This window comes from Xenopus tropicalis, chromosome 10 (assembly GCF_000004195.4).
Source record: "Xenopus tropicalis strain Nigerian chromosome 10, UCB_Xtro_10.0, whole genome shotgun sequence".
Classification (NCBI taxonomy): domain Eukaryota; kingdom Metazoa; phylum Chordata; class Amphibia; order Anura; family Pipidae; genus Xenopus; species Xenopus tropicalis.
Genome location: NC_030686.2, coordinates 26,804,942 through 26,822,494, shown reverse-complemented (window position 1 = coordinate 26,822,494; position 17,553 = coordinate 26,804,942). Strand labels below are relative to the sequence as shown.

Here is a 17,553-nt window from a genome sequence, read left to right as displayed (position 1 = left end):
TCCTCTTGACGACGCATTTCAGCAGGCTCAGTGGGGTTCGGTACTCCTCTTAAAGACCCTCAATGAGGTCATTAGTTACTGTAGAAATATGGCCTGTTCGGGCTTCCACTGAGGCTATTTCTCTATTTTAGTCAATGATAACAGACTTAATATGGTCCACTATTGATTTTGTAAGTTTATCATGAAGCCCCTCTAGCTGCTCTGTTAGATCTGCAGAAGTGATAAGGCTGATATTCTCCCCATATTGCTGGGGCTGAGAGCCCAAGTCAGCAGTTTTCCCAGCTTTCTCACCTCACTTGTTTGTCTCCTTGCTTGTGACCTGCTTGTCTCCAGTGGAGGAAGAGAGAGAGAGTTTGGGTCTTTTGGTTTTCTCCCCATGGTTGATAAAGTTTATGGGAGCTTTTAGTTATGCTGGTGGTGTAAGAGTTTTCCTATGTCTGCAATTGAGCGGCGATATTCATTGAGCTTCGACGGAGCTCAAAAAGGAATCTGCCATTTCCTTCAGCATGCACCTTCCTCTCCAGTCTTAAAGGGGTGGTTCACCTTTGAGTTAACTTTTAGTCAGCAACTTTTCAATTGGACTTCATTATTCATTTATTATAGATTTTCAATTATTTGCCTTCTTCTTCAAACTCTTTGCAGTTTTTAAATGGGGGTCACTGACCTCAATAACGAAAAAACGATTGCTCTATGAGGCTACAGTTTTGTTGTTGTTACTTTTTGTATCATACTAATAGTTAACTCAAAGGTGAATAACCCCTTTAAATAGCTGGTTTCTGCTGCATTGTTTAAATCACATGTAGAGACAGACACTTATTTTTAGTAGCAATTAAATTATTACATTTACAAATAGCTTTCCCAAAATTGAAAAGTTTGAATTATTGTATCATGGAAAGTTTCTTAAAATTATATTTTTTTCTTATACATAATTTGGGGTTTATGTAATAAAAGACTTAAAGTTCTTATATCCTATGGAAAACAATCAGAACATAGTAATTTACAGATACCTGTTTAAAAGTAAACATCTTATTATGATTACTCTGTACAAGTACATTAGAGGGGATTATAGGCAGATGGGGGATGTTCTTTTTCCCATAAAAACAATCAGCGCACCAGAGGTCACCCCTATAGATTAGAGGAAAGGAGCTTCCATTTGAAGCAGCGTAGGGGGTTTTTCACGGTGAGGGCAGTGAGGTTGGGGAATGCCCTTCCTAGTGATGTGGTAATGGCAGGTTCTGTTAAAGTGATACTGACACCAAAAAATTTCTTGTTGACTTGTTGACTGTTTTTTCCTAAAAGTCCCATTTCTCTACATAAATCTTACTGAAGATCCTGAACCCGACTGTCTGGCAACCCGACTGTAGCTTCTCAATCTGTCAAAAGGTCTATGTCATAAACTGGGAGGATTCAGCTTGCCGTTCCCCCCTCCCTCCCATAGCATTGCATAGCGTTGTGAACTAGATAGCAGGCAGGCTTGATCTTTCCATTGCCTGCCTACTTCAAAGGGCTGTGCCCCCCTCTCTGCTCTTCCCACGAAGAATTAAATAGCAGGCCAGCTTAAGCTCTCCAGTGCCTGTCTCCCCCCCCCCCCCATTACACAAAGACAACGGAGCTGAGCTTATGTCACACACCGGCAGAAAGCAGAAGGGGCACTGCAGGTTTGTGACTGGGCATATTTATTCACTTGGGAGGCATTTCAAATAAAAACCAGAAGATGGGAACAAACATGGCTACTCCATGGGTCTGTAATTCGTGCTACCATAATTATGAAGTGAAAACACTTTGCAGATTTAGTTTATAAGGAATTTAAAGCTGATACAAATTAAAACACAACAGCAGGTGTAAAAAAAAAATTCAATTGGCTGTCAGTATCACTTTAATGCCTATAAGAGGGGCTTGGATGAGTTCTTGAACAAGCATAGTATCCAAGGCTATTGTGATACTAAAATATACAGTTAGTATTGATGTTGGTATATATGGTTTATGTATGTGAGTGTATAAATAGGTCAGTATAGGTTGTGTGCTGGGTTTACTTGGAAGGGTTAAACTTGATGCACTCTGGTCGTTTTTCAACCCTATGTAACTATGTTGATATGAGTTACTGCACCTGGACAAATGCTGTACTTTTTATTTCATACAAGTGAAAGAGATTTGTGGGTGGAGGATCCAACACTTATTTGAAACTACATCATCAACCCCATTAGTGTCCTTGAAATACTAAAACAGCACTTCTGTTTATACAACAGAGATCTGCTCTAACCCTCCATTAGCGATTGTTGTTAGTGGCACAAGTGGCACCACCTCTGCTGCTTGACATATGCAGCATGATTATTTCAGAAGGACAAAAGTGAATAAAAATGTTATTTGATATTTTCAGCTACTGCTAAGCCAAAATCTGTAAACTATTTCTAAATTATTGCGCAAGAGGCAGGTGCCTGCGAATTTTAGTATGTTAGGTTCAGAGACATCAACCCCCCCATAAATAAGGTAAAGTATTGTCATTTCCCTGCTTATCAGTTGTCACTTTACTCCGATTTTCAATAACATGTGTTAATTCAGAATTCTTTCATGCCCTTGCTTTAGAGGAAGGTTGCCACAATGATACATACATGTAAATTACTGATTTAAAATAATCAGCATTGTTTTTACAGCATCAAAATATTCTTCAGTGCTTTGCAGAGATTTTATATCATTAACATCAATTCCTGCCCAATAGAATTTGTTATCTATGGTTCCTATCATATTCATACACAATGGTCAGTTTTATCTGTTCCCAATTATCAATTCCTTATATATTTTTAGAGTTTGGGAGAAGTGGAGTGCCTGAAGAAAACATAGTCAAGCACAGTGGAGAACATGCAAACTCCCTGCAGATAATGTCCTGGCCGGAATAGAATCCAGGATCCCAGCAATGCAAGGTTAAATGCTGTTAACTGTTTTATTGCTGGAACTTCACAAGAGGCTCTTTCAACAAGTGCTTTTACGAAAGTAGAGTACATTCTGTTTGTAGATTTGCTTCCCTGATGATATAGGAACAGGAAGGATATTAGTCTATAATAGTCATTCACAGGTGCCCAGTCCACAGAACCCAAGACCATTGTGTAATGGTGCTCTTCTTGGGATCTCTCTATCCATAAACCATTCCATACACTGGTACGGGCCATATAGGGTACTAATTCTGCTCTCTTGGTGGAGGATCTGGCTTCTCTACTAACTGTCCTAACACTATCTCTCACACCTAGAGTGAGCTACTACAGGAGCTAGCCTTAGCTTAGCTAGTCCTACTTTGCAGATCATCTCATTCAGCACAATCTACTCTCTCCAGCAAGTGCAGTCCAAAGAGGGTCTCACAGACCCAGTCACTGGATGGAGTTAACCCTTTTGGGGGCCTTTCCATTTTATAAATTGTTAACCCAAACTGACATATCATACATCTCTTTGCAGAGATTATTTATCATTAACATAAATCTCTGCCCCCAGCATAGCTTGCACTCCGAGGCCTATACTATACAAAAGGTAAATTTCATTATTTATTTTGTTCATTTCCTGGTATTTATATAGAACCAACACATATCCAAAATGCTTTACAGAGATTATACATCATTTACATCAGTCCCTGACCCAAAGGAGCTTACAGTCTAAGGTCCCTATCACATTCACACACACTAGGGTCAGTTTAGTCAGACATCAGTTAACCTGCCCATATGTTTTTGGAGTGTGGGAGGAAACTGGAGTACCTTGAAGAAACCCACACAGACACAAAGAGAACATACAAACTCCTTGCAGATAGTTCCCTGGCTGGCATTGAACTCAGGACCCCAGCGCTGCAAGAAGTGCTAAACACCGAGCCACCGCGCTCAGTGGTTAGCATAGAAGCGGGTGCCTAATGGGAATAGATGGTTGGCAAATTTCTTCAACATAGATGCTCTATCCACAACTTAACAAGACAGAAAAACACCTGGCAGGAAGATTAGCAGCAGCAGCAGCCCAAAAGGCTATATTACACCAATGGCTTTCTACAGAGACTCCATCAATCACACTAACTAGACAGAAACGACACTACATTTTTCACATAGACTGGCTGGAAACCACGATCAATAAAGAACAACATAAAAAAACCTATTTTCTATCTGGGCCGCATATATTAACTCCCTTTCACTGTCAATTAGACATCTAACAGTCTATACTTTTTAAAATACATCATGGTATGATACAGACATTTTAAAAGGTAACCTAACCTACTCCTCTTGGAAACAAATCAATTTATCCAAGAGACTGGAAGCGCTGTACGGTCCACCCCCCAGGAGTCACCACATCAACAGATTGTTGGCACCCTATTCAAAGTAATCAAACATATCCTGCAAGACTTTGTACATGTTATATTACACTGAACCTCTTTATTTACATTTTACTCAAATGTTGTGTTTCTCTCTCAATATATACTTATATTATATATCTTTTATTCACCAGACGAATGATCTGTTCGTAACTATTGTTGTTTATGTTGAAATATTGAATAAAAACGGAAATACAAAAAAAATATTATACCTATCTACCCTATGTATCCCCCTTCAGCTCATAAATATACAAACCGGATTCCAAAAAAGTTGGGACACTAAACAAATTGTGAATAAAAACTGAACGCAATGATGTGGAGGTGCCAACTTCTAATATTTTATTCAGAATAGAACATAAATCACGGAACAAAAGTTTAAACTGAGAAAATGTACCATTTTAAGGGAAAAATATGTTGATTCAGAATTTCATGGTGTCAACAAATCCCAAAAAAGTTGGGACAAGTAGCAATAAGAGGCTGGAAAAAGTAAATTTGAGCATAACGAAGAGCTGGAAGACCAAATAACACTAATTAGGTCAATTGGCAACATGATTGGGTATAAAAAGAGCTTCTCAGAGTGGCAGTGTCTCTCAGAAGCCAAGATGGGTAGAGGATCACCAATTCCCACAATGTTGCGCAGAAAGATAGTGGAGCAATATCAGAAAGGTGTTACCCAGCGAAAAATTGCAAAGATTTTGCATCTATCATCATCAACTGTGCATAACATCATCCGAAGATTCAGAGAATCTGGAACAATCTCTGTGCGTAAGGGTCAAGGCCGTAAAACCATACTGGATGCCCGTGATCTTCGGCCCTTAAACGACACTGAACCACAAACAGGAATGCTACTGTAAAGGAAATCACAGAATGGGCTCAGGAATACTTCCAGAAACCATTGTCAGTGAACACAATCCACCGTGCCATCCGCCGTTGCCAGCTGAAACTCTACAGTGCAAAGAAGAAGCCATTTCTAAGCAAGATCCACAAGCTCAGGCGTTTTCACTGGGCCAGGGATCATTTAAAATGGAGTGTGGCAAAATGGAAGACTGTTCTGTGGTCAGACGAGTCACGATTCGAAGTTCTTTTTGGAAATCGGGGACGCCATGTCATCCGGACCAAAGAGGACAAGGACAACCAAAGTTGTTATCAACGCTCAGTTCAGAAGCCTGCATCTCTGATGGTATGGAGTTGCATGAGTGCGTGTGGCATGGGCAGCTTGCATGTCTGGAAAGGCAGCATCAATGCAGAAAAATATATTCAGGTTCTAGAACAACATATGCTCCCATCCAGACGTCATCTCTTTCAGGGAAGACCCTGCATTTTTCAACAAGATAATGCCAGACCACATTCTGCATCAATCACAACATGGCTGCGTAGGAGAAGGATCCGGGTACTGAAATGGCCAGTCTGCAGTCCAGATCTTTCACCTATAGAGAACATTTGGCGCATCATAAAGAGGAAGGTGCGACAAAGAAGGCCCAAGATGATTGAACAGTTAGAGGCCTGTATTAGACAAGAATGGGAGAGCATTCCTATATCTAAACTTGAGAAACTGGTCTCCTCGGTCCCCAGACGTCTGTTGAGTGTTGTAAGAAGAAGGGGAGATGCCACACAGTGGTGAAAATGGCCTTGTCCCAACTTTTTTGGGATTTGTTGACACCATGAAATTCTGAATCAACATATTTTTCCCTTAAAATGGTACATTTTCTCAGTTTAAACTTTTGCTCCGTGATTTATGTTCTATTCTGAATAAAATATTAGAAGTTGGCACCTCCACATCATTGCATTCACAATTTGTTTAGTGTCCCAACTTTTTTGGAATCCGGGTTGTATTATTAAATACATGCTTCCCAGTATATATTTATGCCAGACAGATGGGTTTTCTAAACACACTGTCCCAGACCTGTAGGAACTCCAGAATGAAACCAGTGCATATGAATTTTCTGGGACTGGCAATTCATCCCCTACCTGCATGTTGTGTGTCTAGCACAGTAGAGCACTGCTAGCCATAGGGACATAGAGGCAAGTGTGTCGCTAGTCCAGCGCTTGTGCACTCTGTGTAGGTGACCAAAAGACTGGTGTGAAGAGAAGGGCCATGCCCACTGTTATACTCAAATGATACTGCACAGTTATGTGTATGGGAGTTAAGGTGGGGCCCAAGCCTGTATCACCTTCCGTGCTCTCAGGAACCACAAATTTTTTGTGCGTTTATCACTCCATGGGCCATGTTTTCTGGCTGCACTCTAGGCCAACAGTTAACCAATGGCCACAAAGGAACTTTTGCTGAAACCCACTTGCAGAAGGACCAAAATTTGGGGCATTACATACCACTGAGGGAACCCCAAAAGGAAACAGAGAAAACAAGTACTAATATAGGATCAAAAGAATCATAACAAGGACAAAAGTAAAGGCAAAGTAACAGTTCAAACAAATCAATTCAGTGGTAATGTTTCATAAATCCACAAGGTGCAACAGTATCAAATCTGTATATCCAACGAGTTTCTCTCTGTAATAAAGCCAACTCCTTATTACCTCCTCTATGCAGGGGTGGTTGAAAGTCAATTGCCATACATTTACATGACTGCCTTTCCTTCCTGCAGAGCCTTACTGACCACGGATTGGTGATTTCCAATATGGTCTTTTAGCATGTTACTTGTCTTGCCCACATAATGGAGGCCACAGGGGCACACAGCGAGATAAACCATATAGGAAGAAGTACATGTAAATCTATGTAAAATCTTAAGGGGGTTGTTCACCTTTGAATTAACTTTTAGTGTGAAGTAACTTGCAATCTTCATTTCTTATTATTTTCATTCATATTACTTTTTGTTCAGTGGCTATCTAGTTGTTAGGATCTAAATTACCTTAGCAACCAGGAAGCAGTTTAAATGAGAGGCTGATATATGAATAAGAGCGAACCTAAATAGAAAAACAAGTTATAAAACAATAACAATAAATCTATAGCTTCACGGAGCAATTGTTTTTGGCTGCCGGGGTCAGTGACCCCAATTTGAAGGATGCAAAGAGTTATAAGAAGAAGGCAAATAGTTCAAAAACTATAACAAATAAATAATTTGCGCGGTGACTATCTCCCTGTGTGTCACAGACCTAATGGGGCGGTCAAGATGATAAGGTAATTATACAAGGGCAGTGTCCACATTCCCTCTCCATATTGTAATAGCAAGTCAGACCCTGCAAGAAGCCCCACAGCAAACTCTCGCTTTACTGTATTCACTGGAATAAGTGAGGGCATCACTTCTGTGCCCATTGGTCTCTATCAAAGTGTCATTCTACCCCAAATCAATCTAAACCTACTCAGTAGCCAATAAGATTATGAGTGATGGCCCTGCCTTTATACAACTCCTTTCTGTGGAACAAATGATTAATTACACGCAGGCCAAGTTCCATGATTCCAGAGATTACACACAAAGACACCGTGACCCGCAATATTACTTTTATTGCTAAAAGATTCCATTCCCTGCCAACAAGAATTAATCACAGCCAACACTGATTGATAGCCATGGCAGCCAATGAAAGCAACGAACGTAGCCGTGAACTTCCGCTACTAAATAAACGCTCGGTACCACAGAGCAGGTAGGCGGAGTTTCATTGGAAGGAGCAGGTTGCTTGGACACGAACGAGGTTGTTTTGGAGGAGGAACAAAACCTTCGTGTGGGCGGGGCTTATGAGCGGAGGAGGCGGGGCTAGTTGGAAGGTTTGCCTGTCTGTATTTAAGGAGTCCCACTGCACGGATTTGCAGTAAATCTGCTCCAGCCGGCTGTGGGATTACCGGCTTGTGTAGCCACCCTCGGTGTATGGCACTGACAGGAGCCAGGATGTCCCGATCAGATGAAGTGAACCGGCTCACCGAAAATGTCTACAAGGTAGGCAACACGCACATCTTTGCGCATCTACTAAATCTTCCGATTTGTTGGCTGTGCTCGTATCGATCAGCACAGGGTTTTCCCAACACCTGTTGTTTACCCAGGGTTCCCAGTCATTTCTTCCCTTACTGGAAAAGCTCAATTTGGTGATGTCTGGTTATTTACTTTTGCACCAGCGCAGTTACCATTAGCAACCACTTTGGCTTTAATGATGGACCTAATGCAAGTTATACATGTATGGAGCTTGCTCAGGTAATGCAGTGCAGTGACGCCTGTAATACTAAGCTTTATTTATGTAACACCAACTATTCCAGGATACTGAACAGAGATTTTCATTAGAAATTTCTCCCTATTCCGTTACAATTGTGAAACAAGTAATTGCTTCTCAGTTTATTGCAATGTGTTGGTTTCACCTGCCCATCAGCTTACAGTTCCTGTGTCCAAAGAAAGCAAATGTCTTTTCCCTGTGGGTTCCAGCACTGGGTATCCATCTGCCATAGGAACTTTTAGATGCTGATGTGGCCAGTGACATTCCTTGTCTGCTACAGTGTTTAATGATTTATACCATCAGGTCATGGTTTTTAAAAAGGGATGCACTTGTCTCTAGAAATTAAGGTTAGGGAAGGTAAAGGCAAATACCTTTCGTTAGGGTGCTGTCCATTTTTGTAGAGTAATGGGAAAGCTAAAAGGCTTCAGTGTCTTTCGGGTACATGCCTGTTTATGGGATATATATATATATATATAAATAATGTATTTATTGATGTTGCCCAGAGTCCTTGTTATGTATGTATGGGCTGCACTATTTTCCCCTGTTCCCTGAGGTGCTGTTCAGGGTGCAGTGCTGATCTGTGTTTTTAAGATAGGGGACCTACACATCCCTGGAGAGCATTCAGTTCTAAATCTACCCTACATCTATGAACATCTAAAAACAAACGGCTGTTATATACAGTGGCCTCCTCCCGTGGAAATGCTCTCAGTTATGACAGAACAGTGTTGATACATTCTGCGTATGCAGGGATTCACAGGAACAAATGCATAGCTGGAACTATAACGGTTGTCTGCAAGTGATACTGTTTTCTCTGCTATCAGATTCAACTTTATTTTCTATTTCCCTGATATTTGTTGTTAAGGGAGGAAGATGCAGCAGTTGTTTCATTTTGTAGCAGTATCATGTGCTTGAGAAGATACAAGCCTGGTCTTGTTTTGCCTACAGCTGTTTGTGGCGTATTATCGACCTTGCTTTGGATAGTTGTAGTTAGAACATTAATGTTTATGCTGTGTCCCTCATCTACTGTACTTAATGTTGAAAAGTCTGTGAATTAAATTTTTTGATCGAAACAACCAAGAATCTCCGTCTCTTAATACAAAAAACATCCAATTTGGCATCAGGCATTTTAGTTCTGTTTGGGTTTTCTTAGTTGCCACTTCATCCCATTTTGTGTCCTGTAAAATACCAGTGTAAGACCAAATACGTAGCTGTTGAATATGAATGCCCATACAGTACCTACACATTCGCAGAACAAGAATGCCCTGGGCATGTGTGCAGGCTTCCTTTACTCAACATTTGCTTAGAGACTTGTATGCAGATTAACCAGAACACTTATTTTTAGATGAATATTAGACAGAGAATAAAGTAGAATCATTTTACATTATGTGTCACCTGGATTTATGGAACAGAGAGTAAATTATCATTTTGATTGCCTATCAGTTTCCCTTTAACATTTTCACAAGCATTCTGGCAGTGAATCACCCCCCTGGCATCTCCATATAGCATTGTGTTGTGTGTGTCAGCGTCATTTACAGAACGCCACTTAGTCACTAAGGCTAACTAATTGAACAAATTATGTACATTGCTTGGGTTGGCGTACTTTGCTCTGTAGCAAGACATATAGGTTATTTTTCATTAGCAGCTTGTCATAGTGGAAAATGAATTGGTTGCAATTATAAAAGAAAGCCATGTCGGTGAGCTTTAGTGCTGAGTGTATAATTACAGAGGAGAAGGAGGGAGGGACAGACCTGTTGCTTTCCTACTTGAAGGTCTAGCTGTGATTTTTGAAGTATAAAACATCCATAAAACCCTGAATTGCTCATCTGTTACAGAAATGTCTCACTACCAAACGGAGGTCTGGAATGGATTTCTTTCTATATATATATGTGCTGCGATTAACATTCTGCATAGTAAGCAGCCTAGAAGTATAAAATAGTATTTGTTACACTTGATAAGCATACATAATAACAAGCCCAACTTACATGATTTATGTTTTCGACTACAGAAAATGTTTAAATGTATCACGTACAGTTATGTAACTGCTGATGCACAAACATACTGCAGCTCTGAATCATGCAGTGTTTAGCAAATATACAGCATATTCTGCTGGGTTGAAAAATATATTAATCTTTGTTTTTTTTTTCTTCTTTATACTGATATGCATACAGTACAACAGCTTTCCATTCTAAAATAAGATCTGTTAATCTTGGTGATGCTGTTTGTACATGGATACAGAAATGGCTGAAAGATTGTATGTCATTGGTACATTTACTAATTGGACTAGTGGACTAGAGTGATGCACTGAACAGTGCAAGTATTGGCACTCGAGGGTTAATGCCTAGGGTACATTGGGCTAGTGCTAGTTAGTAAAGATGTTGTGTGCCTTGCAGAGCATCTCTGCTACCAGCTCAGCACTTGGCCAATATCGTTTCTCTAGTGTTCAGGTGCATACTAAAACTCCTGGTGCTGCAGTATTCTGTATTGGGTCCATTAATATCTATTTGTTACTGCTTAGAGAGAGGGCATTGTAAGCAATATGATTTCTTATAGAAGCAATTAAATTGGCAGATACAATGAGTAAAGGTGGGCATACACAGCATGATAAAAGCTGCCGACTGTTGGCAGCTTATCGTTCCATGTATGGGGCCTTCAAGCGGGCTTGCTAGCCGAAAATCAGTCAGATGCTGATTGGGCAGGTTTAAAAATTCCATCGGGCGAGGAGTGCATTGATGCGGTCCTTGTTTCGGCAGCCTGCATCCCGCCCACGGCCAAGGTGAGCATATCAGGGAAAGAAATGCTTGTTTGGCGACCTGTTAACCTGCTGTGAGTTGTGAGGCAGTGCCATCGGATACACTTAATAGGGATCCCTGTAATCTATAACATTCCTAATGCAGGAAAGTTATAGGTGTTGTTGCATGACAGTCACGCAGTTAAAAGGGTTTTAATGTGATGTAGACATTGATATTCTGAGACAATTTGCAATTGGCCTTAATTTTGTTTTATTTCTTACGGTTTTTCAGTTATTTAGCGTTTTGTTCAGCAGCTCTCAATTTGCTATTTTAGCAGCTATCTGGTTCCTAGGTTCATATGTACCCTAGCAACCAGGCAGAGAGAGATGGGAATATGAATATTAGAGGCCTGCATAGAAAGATAAGTAATAAAAAGTAACAATAATAATAAAATTGTAGCCTCAAAGAGCTTCTGGGGTCTGTGTCCCCCATTTGCAAGCTATAAAGAGGCAGAAGAGAGGCAAATAATTCAAAAACTGTAAAAAAAAATGAAAACCAATTGCAAAATTGGTAGGAATAGGGTACTCTACTATAACATACTAAACGGGGTGAACCACCCCTTTTAAGAGCTATGGCACACTAGGAGATGGATAATCTCCTGCAAATGCACTCCCACCGGCTGTAAGGTAAATTGCCAGTGGTAAAACATAGGCATTGCTTTGGTTTCCCCAAGTAACCCGAAATTTCCTTGCAAGGCAGCTTTGGGAACCAAAGAAATGCCTATGTTTTCCCACCTGCAATTTACATTGCTGGTGGGGAAGTATTTGCAGGAAATTAGTTGCCCACGGTAGATGACATTTAATGTACCATCAGCCTAACTTTCTTGCTGGTATTTACATTATGGTGCTGTATAGAAAGGCAATAGTAACATCAAAATGGGGGGTTTCTCTTCTAGTGTGCCATTTGAACACCCCTTTTGTAGACATGCTTTGGTTAACCAAAGCATAATTTCTGCTGCTTACCAGAGGTAGTGATCACAGTATAGTTACAGTATGTCACAGTGACATAACTATATATGACCTTAGATTTATCCTTCTTACAATGTCAAAGATAAATGGGTGGACTTTATTAATGGAGAATTTGCTCTTGGCATATGACTTTTGGCATATGTGCCTGTGGAGAAAACTCTATTATAAAAACACATCAATAGTCCTGTTTTTGACAGAAAGAAGTACATGTAGTTCAGATGATTAATAGAAAATTGTTTTCTGAAGACAAAAAGAACTGGGCCGAAGGCCGTTGCTGGTACTTATTTGTTAGGGGCCCAGGAAATGTGCCAGCCATAAAAAGTGAAGTGAAACTGAACAGAAAGTGAAGGAACAGAAAAAAAAAGTTTTTACTTTTGTGTCTAAGTCTCCATTAATAAATGCCAGCCTGTTCTGTAGTTTTCTTTTTTGGCCAGTTACCTGATATCTCTAAGGAATCCCAAGTACAATAGTTAATATTTGTCTTTGTCTTATGATTTGCTGTTTATTTTGGCTGTTGCAATATTCCACTGTAACCTTTCCACACAATGCTGGCTATTGCATCTGTTCCAGACTCCATGAGCTAGTCCTCTGCCTCTCTTAAATAAGGGTTCTGGTTTATAGTTATTATCAAAGGCCAGCTTGGAGTGTACATACAACACTGTGCTGTTTTGCTTTTTTTTATTTTTAGCATGAGTAGAATTCTGAGACCTCTCAGTAAGGTGTTGTAGAAGTATGATGGGAGAGGTAGAATGTACTATTTATAGTCATGCATAATATACTATATCAGCTATGAGCAGCTTGTGTATATTAATATTGTGCATAAGGTTAAATTAGACCTACTATAGGTGGCAGCCTATAGGAACATGATTTCAACCAAAACAACTTGACAACTTGTGTGTGTGTGTGTCCAAAATAAGCCTGAACATATTCACACTGGATGTGTTTATTATAGTAGATGTATATGCTGACAAATCTATTTGACCAGAGATCACATTACTTGTTCAGATGAATGCATATGTTTGCCCAGGGTTGCAGTGGTTTGGTTGACTGCCAGGAGACTTCCTTGGTTGGTTTAGTCCAACTGGGCATGGACCTACTTCCTTGGTCAAATGACTGGATCTACTTTTCAGTGCTGGGGATTTGATTTCAAGAATATAGTTAAACATGTAGTGTTGCTGATGGATTTTCAGCAATGATGTGCACCCCTTGGGAAGTTGTATAATGTATACATTCTAGAAAGCTGGGCAGTTGTTTCCTAAAATGTAAATATTATTCGTGTTGCCATTTTTTTTTCTTAAAATGTCTGCAATGCAGTCTGCAGTCTAGCCAGTTTATATGAAATGCAGTAAATAATTGATAATTTGCTTGATGTACAGTGGCCTAAATATACTGAGTCCAAATGATAAAGAACTGAGTTACTTTTGCTGCAGTTAATGGATGCACGTTATTATTGTATTTTCCGCTTGAGGTGTTATTGGCCTCATTATGGATTTGTAAGGTTTCAGGTGGAAGGTGCACAAATGTTTATTTTTGGGGGGGTTAATAATACCCCCAGGCAAAGGAAGGTAACTGCCTAAGTATTTGGTCCTCAAGATTCATTGCTTTCCCTCTTTCATGATCCAGTGCTGAAGTCTGAGTCATTCCTGTATCTGATATTGTGGGGGAGGACCGAAATGTGGGCTGTGTGATAGGCCTACAGTCATTCAGCTTCCCGTGCATATATAATCACTGCTAATGTTGAAAGACAATGAGAGATTATGGAGGTGGAAGGGAAGCCTATTTAGAGACCTAGTTAAGTAATTTTTTTTCTTTCTTTTACTCTTTGTTATAGACAAGAAATGTCCCTAATGCCAAACCACATGTTTCAGTTGCAGGAGAGCAGGATGATCTTGCCTTTATGTCAAGGCGTTGAGAACATGGTTTACTCAATACAGCCTCTGCATTCTTGAGTGTATGGACCAACCTGCCTAGGGAATGCCTTCTTATTCTGCCCTCACTGGTATTTGTTAAAGAACTATGTGGCAAGGCAGCAAGTGTCTAGAAAACCTTAAAAAGATCAAATGTTTGGTCCTATAGACTCCATTTTAATCAAGTAATTTCACAAATTTAAAAACCTTTCCCTTTTTGTAATAATTAAAACAGAATTTGATCCCAACTAAGATATAATTAATCCTTATGTTTTTTTTTTTTTTTTAAAGTTAACATTATTTTTTAGCAGACTTAATGTATAGAGATACAAATTATGGAAAAAGCCTTTATCCAGAAAACCCCAGGTCACAAGCATTTCGGATAATAGATCCCATATATGTTCTTAACGATTGAATATAATCTTTTTTATTCTTTGGACAATTTGACTATTCATTTTGATATTAACAGATGGAGATTTAGATGTCCATTAGCCTTTTTCTTTTCAGTACAAATCCTTCAGAATCACCAAAAAGCAAACAGACATTTGGGTTGTTTGCCTCTAGAAGTAGAGAGCTGGAAGCTGTTGTGTCTGTGGGCACAGGATTTCTTCTTTCTCTTGTCTAGGTTTCTATGCATACGGGTAAACACTCTTTTTGTTTGTGCCAGTGACGAATGTGTGAAGCTGACGTTTGCCTTTTTCCAAAAGAGCTTTAGCCGGAAGTTAAGCCCATAATAGCTCAATTCTTTGTTCTGGGCATCTTTGCCAGTGTCACTTCTTATATAAATTCTGAACGGCTATTTACTTGACTACATTATTACAAATTATTCACAAATTGCTTTCTCAGTGCTATTTCTGTGTGTCAGTAGAATACAGAGCAGCATTTTCAGTAGAATTCATTGGTACTTTTAAAATGTATTTGGTCTACGATTACACTGAATTCACTATTTTTGGGCTTTGCACAATTTTATTAGCCTATCAGTAGACTACTCTTTGGTTTTGCACTAAGAAAAGAATGCTATCAGACCCTGACCAATATATTGCATATAATATTATACTTGTAATATCAACTACCTTCAGGCTGGAACACGAAGTTCAGCAGAGCTCCTCTTCAGGATGGAAGCTAAGAACTCCAGCTTCTTCTTCAGGATTTGACATATCCAAACATTTTTGTACAATCTGAATTAAACTTGCCTAAATCCTTGTTATAATGGGACTACTGTGGCAAGCAACTCCACTTTTTATGCACTCTTTGGTTACTTATTCTTTACTTGCATATGTAAATTAAAGTTTGGGACTGGTTTTGTATTTATCTGAATCTAAAATCATAAGGAGTGCTCCTACATGTGCCTTATCTATGTGATGACATGCTTAGTAAATGGGAATATTTATGCCAGATAATTTTTTTTAAGCTCTTAGTATCCAGACTGTGCAAAGGGTGTTGTAATGCTGCTGCTATAGCTAGTCTTTCATGTTCGGCCACTTTGAATCCACAACTGCACTAATGATGTCAGGTCACACCTCCTGCTAGCTGCTTGTCACAGGGAATTGTCACACTGCAAAAGAATAGTGAGGAAAGGTAATCAAGGCTGTGATGTGACTTTGGAAATAATATTGTCCAAGACAGAATTGTTTGCTTAAATGGGCCTCTATGGAATATGACATTTTGGAACTTCCTGGATAATGGGGTTTTTGGATAACTGATCCCATCCATGTTTTAATGAGACCCTTGTAAAAGAAGACCTGTTAAACTGATGCTCATCTAGCTGTACTTTTATATAAGTACCCATAAAGTCAATACATTCTAAAATTGTGTTGAGTACAATAAATACCTGTGCTGAGTTGCATGATATAGCTAAATAGACTAAAGCAAAATGTTGCATACCATCCCGCATAGGAAAAACGTTTATTTAAGCTGCAGTTTCATATCAGCCCCTTGTGCAACTAGACAACTCTGTTGCTCTTGTAAGGAGATTACATAATAGGAGAGCTGTGGGAGGGAGTAAAGAAGGCTGTGGCCAGCCAGAGACAATGGAGCTTACTTATCAAAGGGGAAGTAGTCTCTCTTCACTTTGGGCAATCATACAGGATCCTTTGATTGCTACTACTTGAAGTAGTGATTAAAAGCCATGCTGCATGCAATAGGAAGTAATTGTTATTCTCAAAATTTCTGCTAAACCTCCGTAATTTTGTCTCATAATAAAGAGGCCTTTTATTTAGTCTGAGCAAACTCTCTGCTGCTTTTTTTGCGCAACTACATTCTGATATATTAGCTGTATTTTCATTTCCAACCAACATATATGCCTTTATGCATACACATGTTTGATCTCATTGAAAAAGGTGTTGGCTTTTAGTGCTTCTTTCTCACTGCCAGCTTACATGCAAATGTGCCAAACACACCTACTTGCCTTTGTTATTTGTAAGGGTGTAACTTGTGGACAAGGCAAATAATAAATGCTCATAAGTGACTGGGAAACAGTCATGCAGAGATGATGATAGAAGCTCATAAGCACGGTCTGTAGTGTTGTTAGTGACTAAATAGCAAGACAATTTTAAAGGGGACACCTACCTTAGTACTAGCATATTGTAGATAAGCGTAATCTAAATTGCTGTCTTTTTCTGTATAATTTTATCTTTTTCCAACCAGAAATATGAGAGATGTATAGTTACTCTAGCCCCTGTTCCAAGCAAACCGAAAACAGACTGATTATCAACCCCTTATATTCATGGACTTTTAAAATTATTGCATGTTGCATACTTCTGCCCTATGTGATCTGCCATATTAACGGGCAGATTTATCAAAGGTCATATTTTTTACATTATATATATAATGAAATTTTTAATCAAAAAATGCAAATGTTTCGCCATTTTATACTGTCTCAGAACCGGATTAAAACCTAACAATATGCCAGTTTAAAGCTTTTTGGGTTATGTAGAAGTCAATGGTAGCTACCCTAGCTTTTTTTTTTGTGGCTCTTTCATGTTGAGGTATTCAAATTTTTTTTTTCTAATTTTTGGAGGGAGCAATTCATGCTATTAAAGTGATTCAAGTGATTTAATGTAAATATGTGTTTTGTTTTGTTTGTTTTTTTCAAATTTTGTCATTATTGTCTTTTTGTCATTTTTGTGTAATGACTAAGGAAACATTGGTGAAAAACTTGAATGTTTGGCATCTAAAAGCTTGTGAGTTCATGTAGAAGTCAATGGGAGTTGTCGTAGCAAAATGTAAGCAATTATTTTGAGAGTTTGTAGACACATTGAAAATATATAGTTACATAGTTACATAGGGTTGAAAAAAGACCAGAGTCCATCAAGTTCAACCCATCCAAGTAAACCCAGCACACACAACCCACACCTACCAATCTATACACTCACATACATAAACTATATATACAACCACTA

At 39.2% G+C, this 17,553-nt stretch overlaps 1 protein-coding gene across 13 annotated transcripts in view; it reads left to right on the top strand.

The window, feature by feature from the left end:
* Positions 1-7,964: 7,964 nt before the first annotated feature.
* baiap2 (BAI1-associated protein 2) overlaps positions 7,965-17,553 on the top strand; it is a 116,094-nt gene continuing 106,505 nt past the window's right edge. For 11 of the 13 annotated variants that reach the window (XM_012971539.3, XM_018097671.2, XM_012971538.3 and 8 more), the window contains exon 1: positions 7,965-8,220. In XM_012971539.3, the coding sequence (XP_012826993.1) occupies positions 8,152-8,220 (69 nt within the window). In that variant the 5' untranslated portion in view covers positions 7,965-8,151. 13 annotated transcript variants of the gene reach the window in all.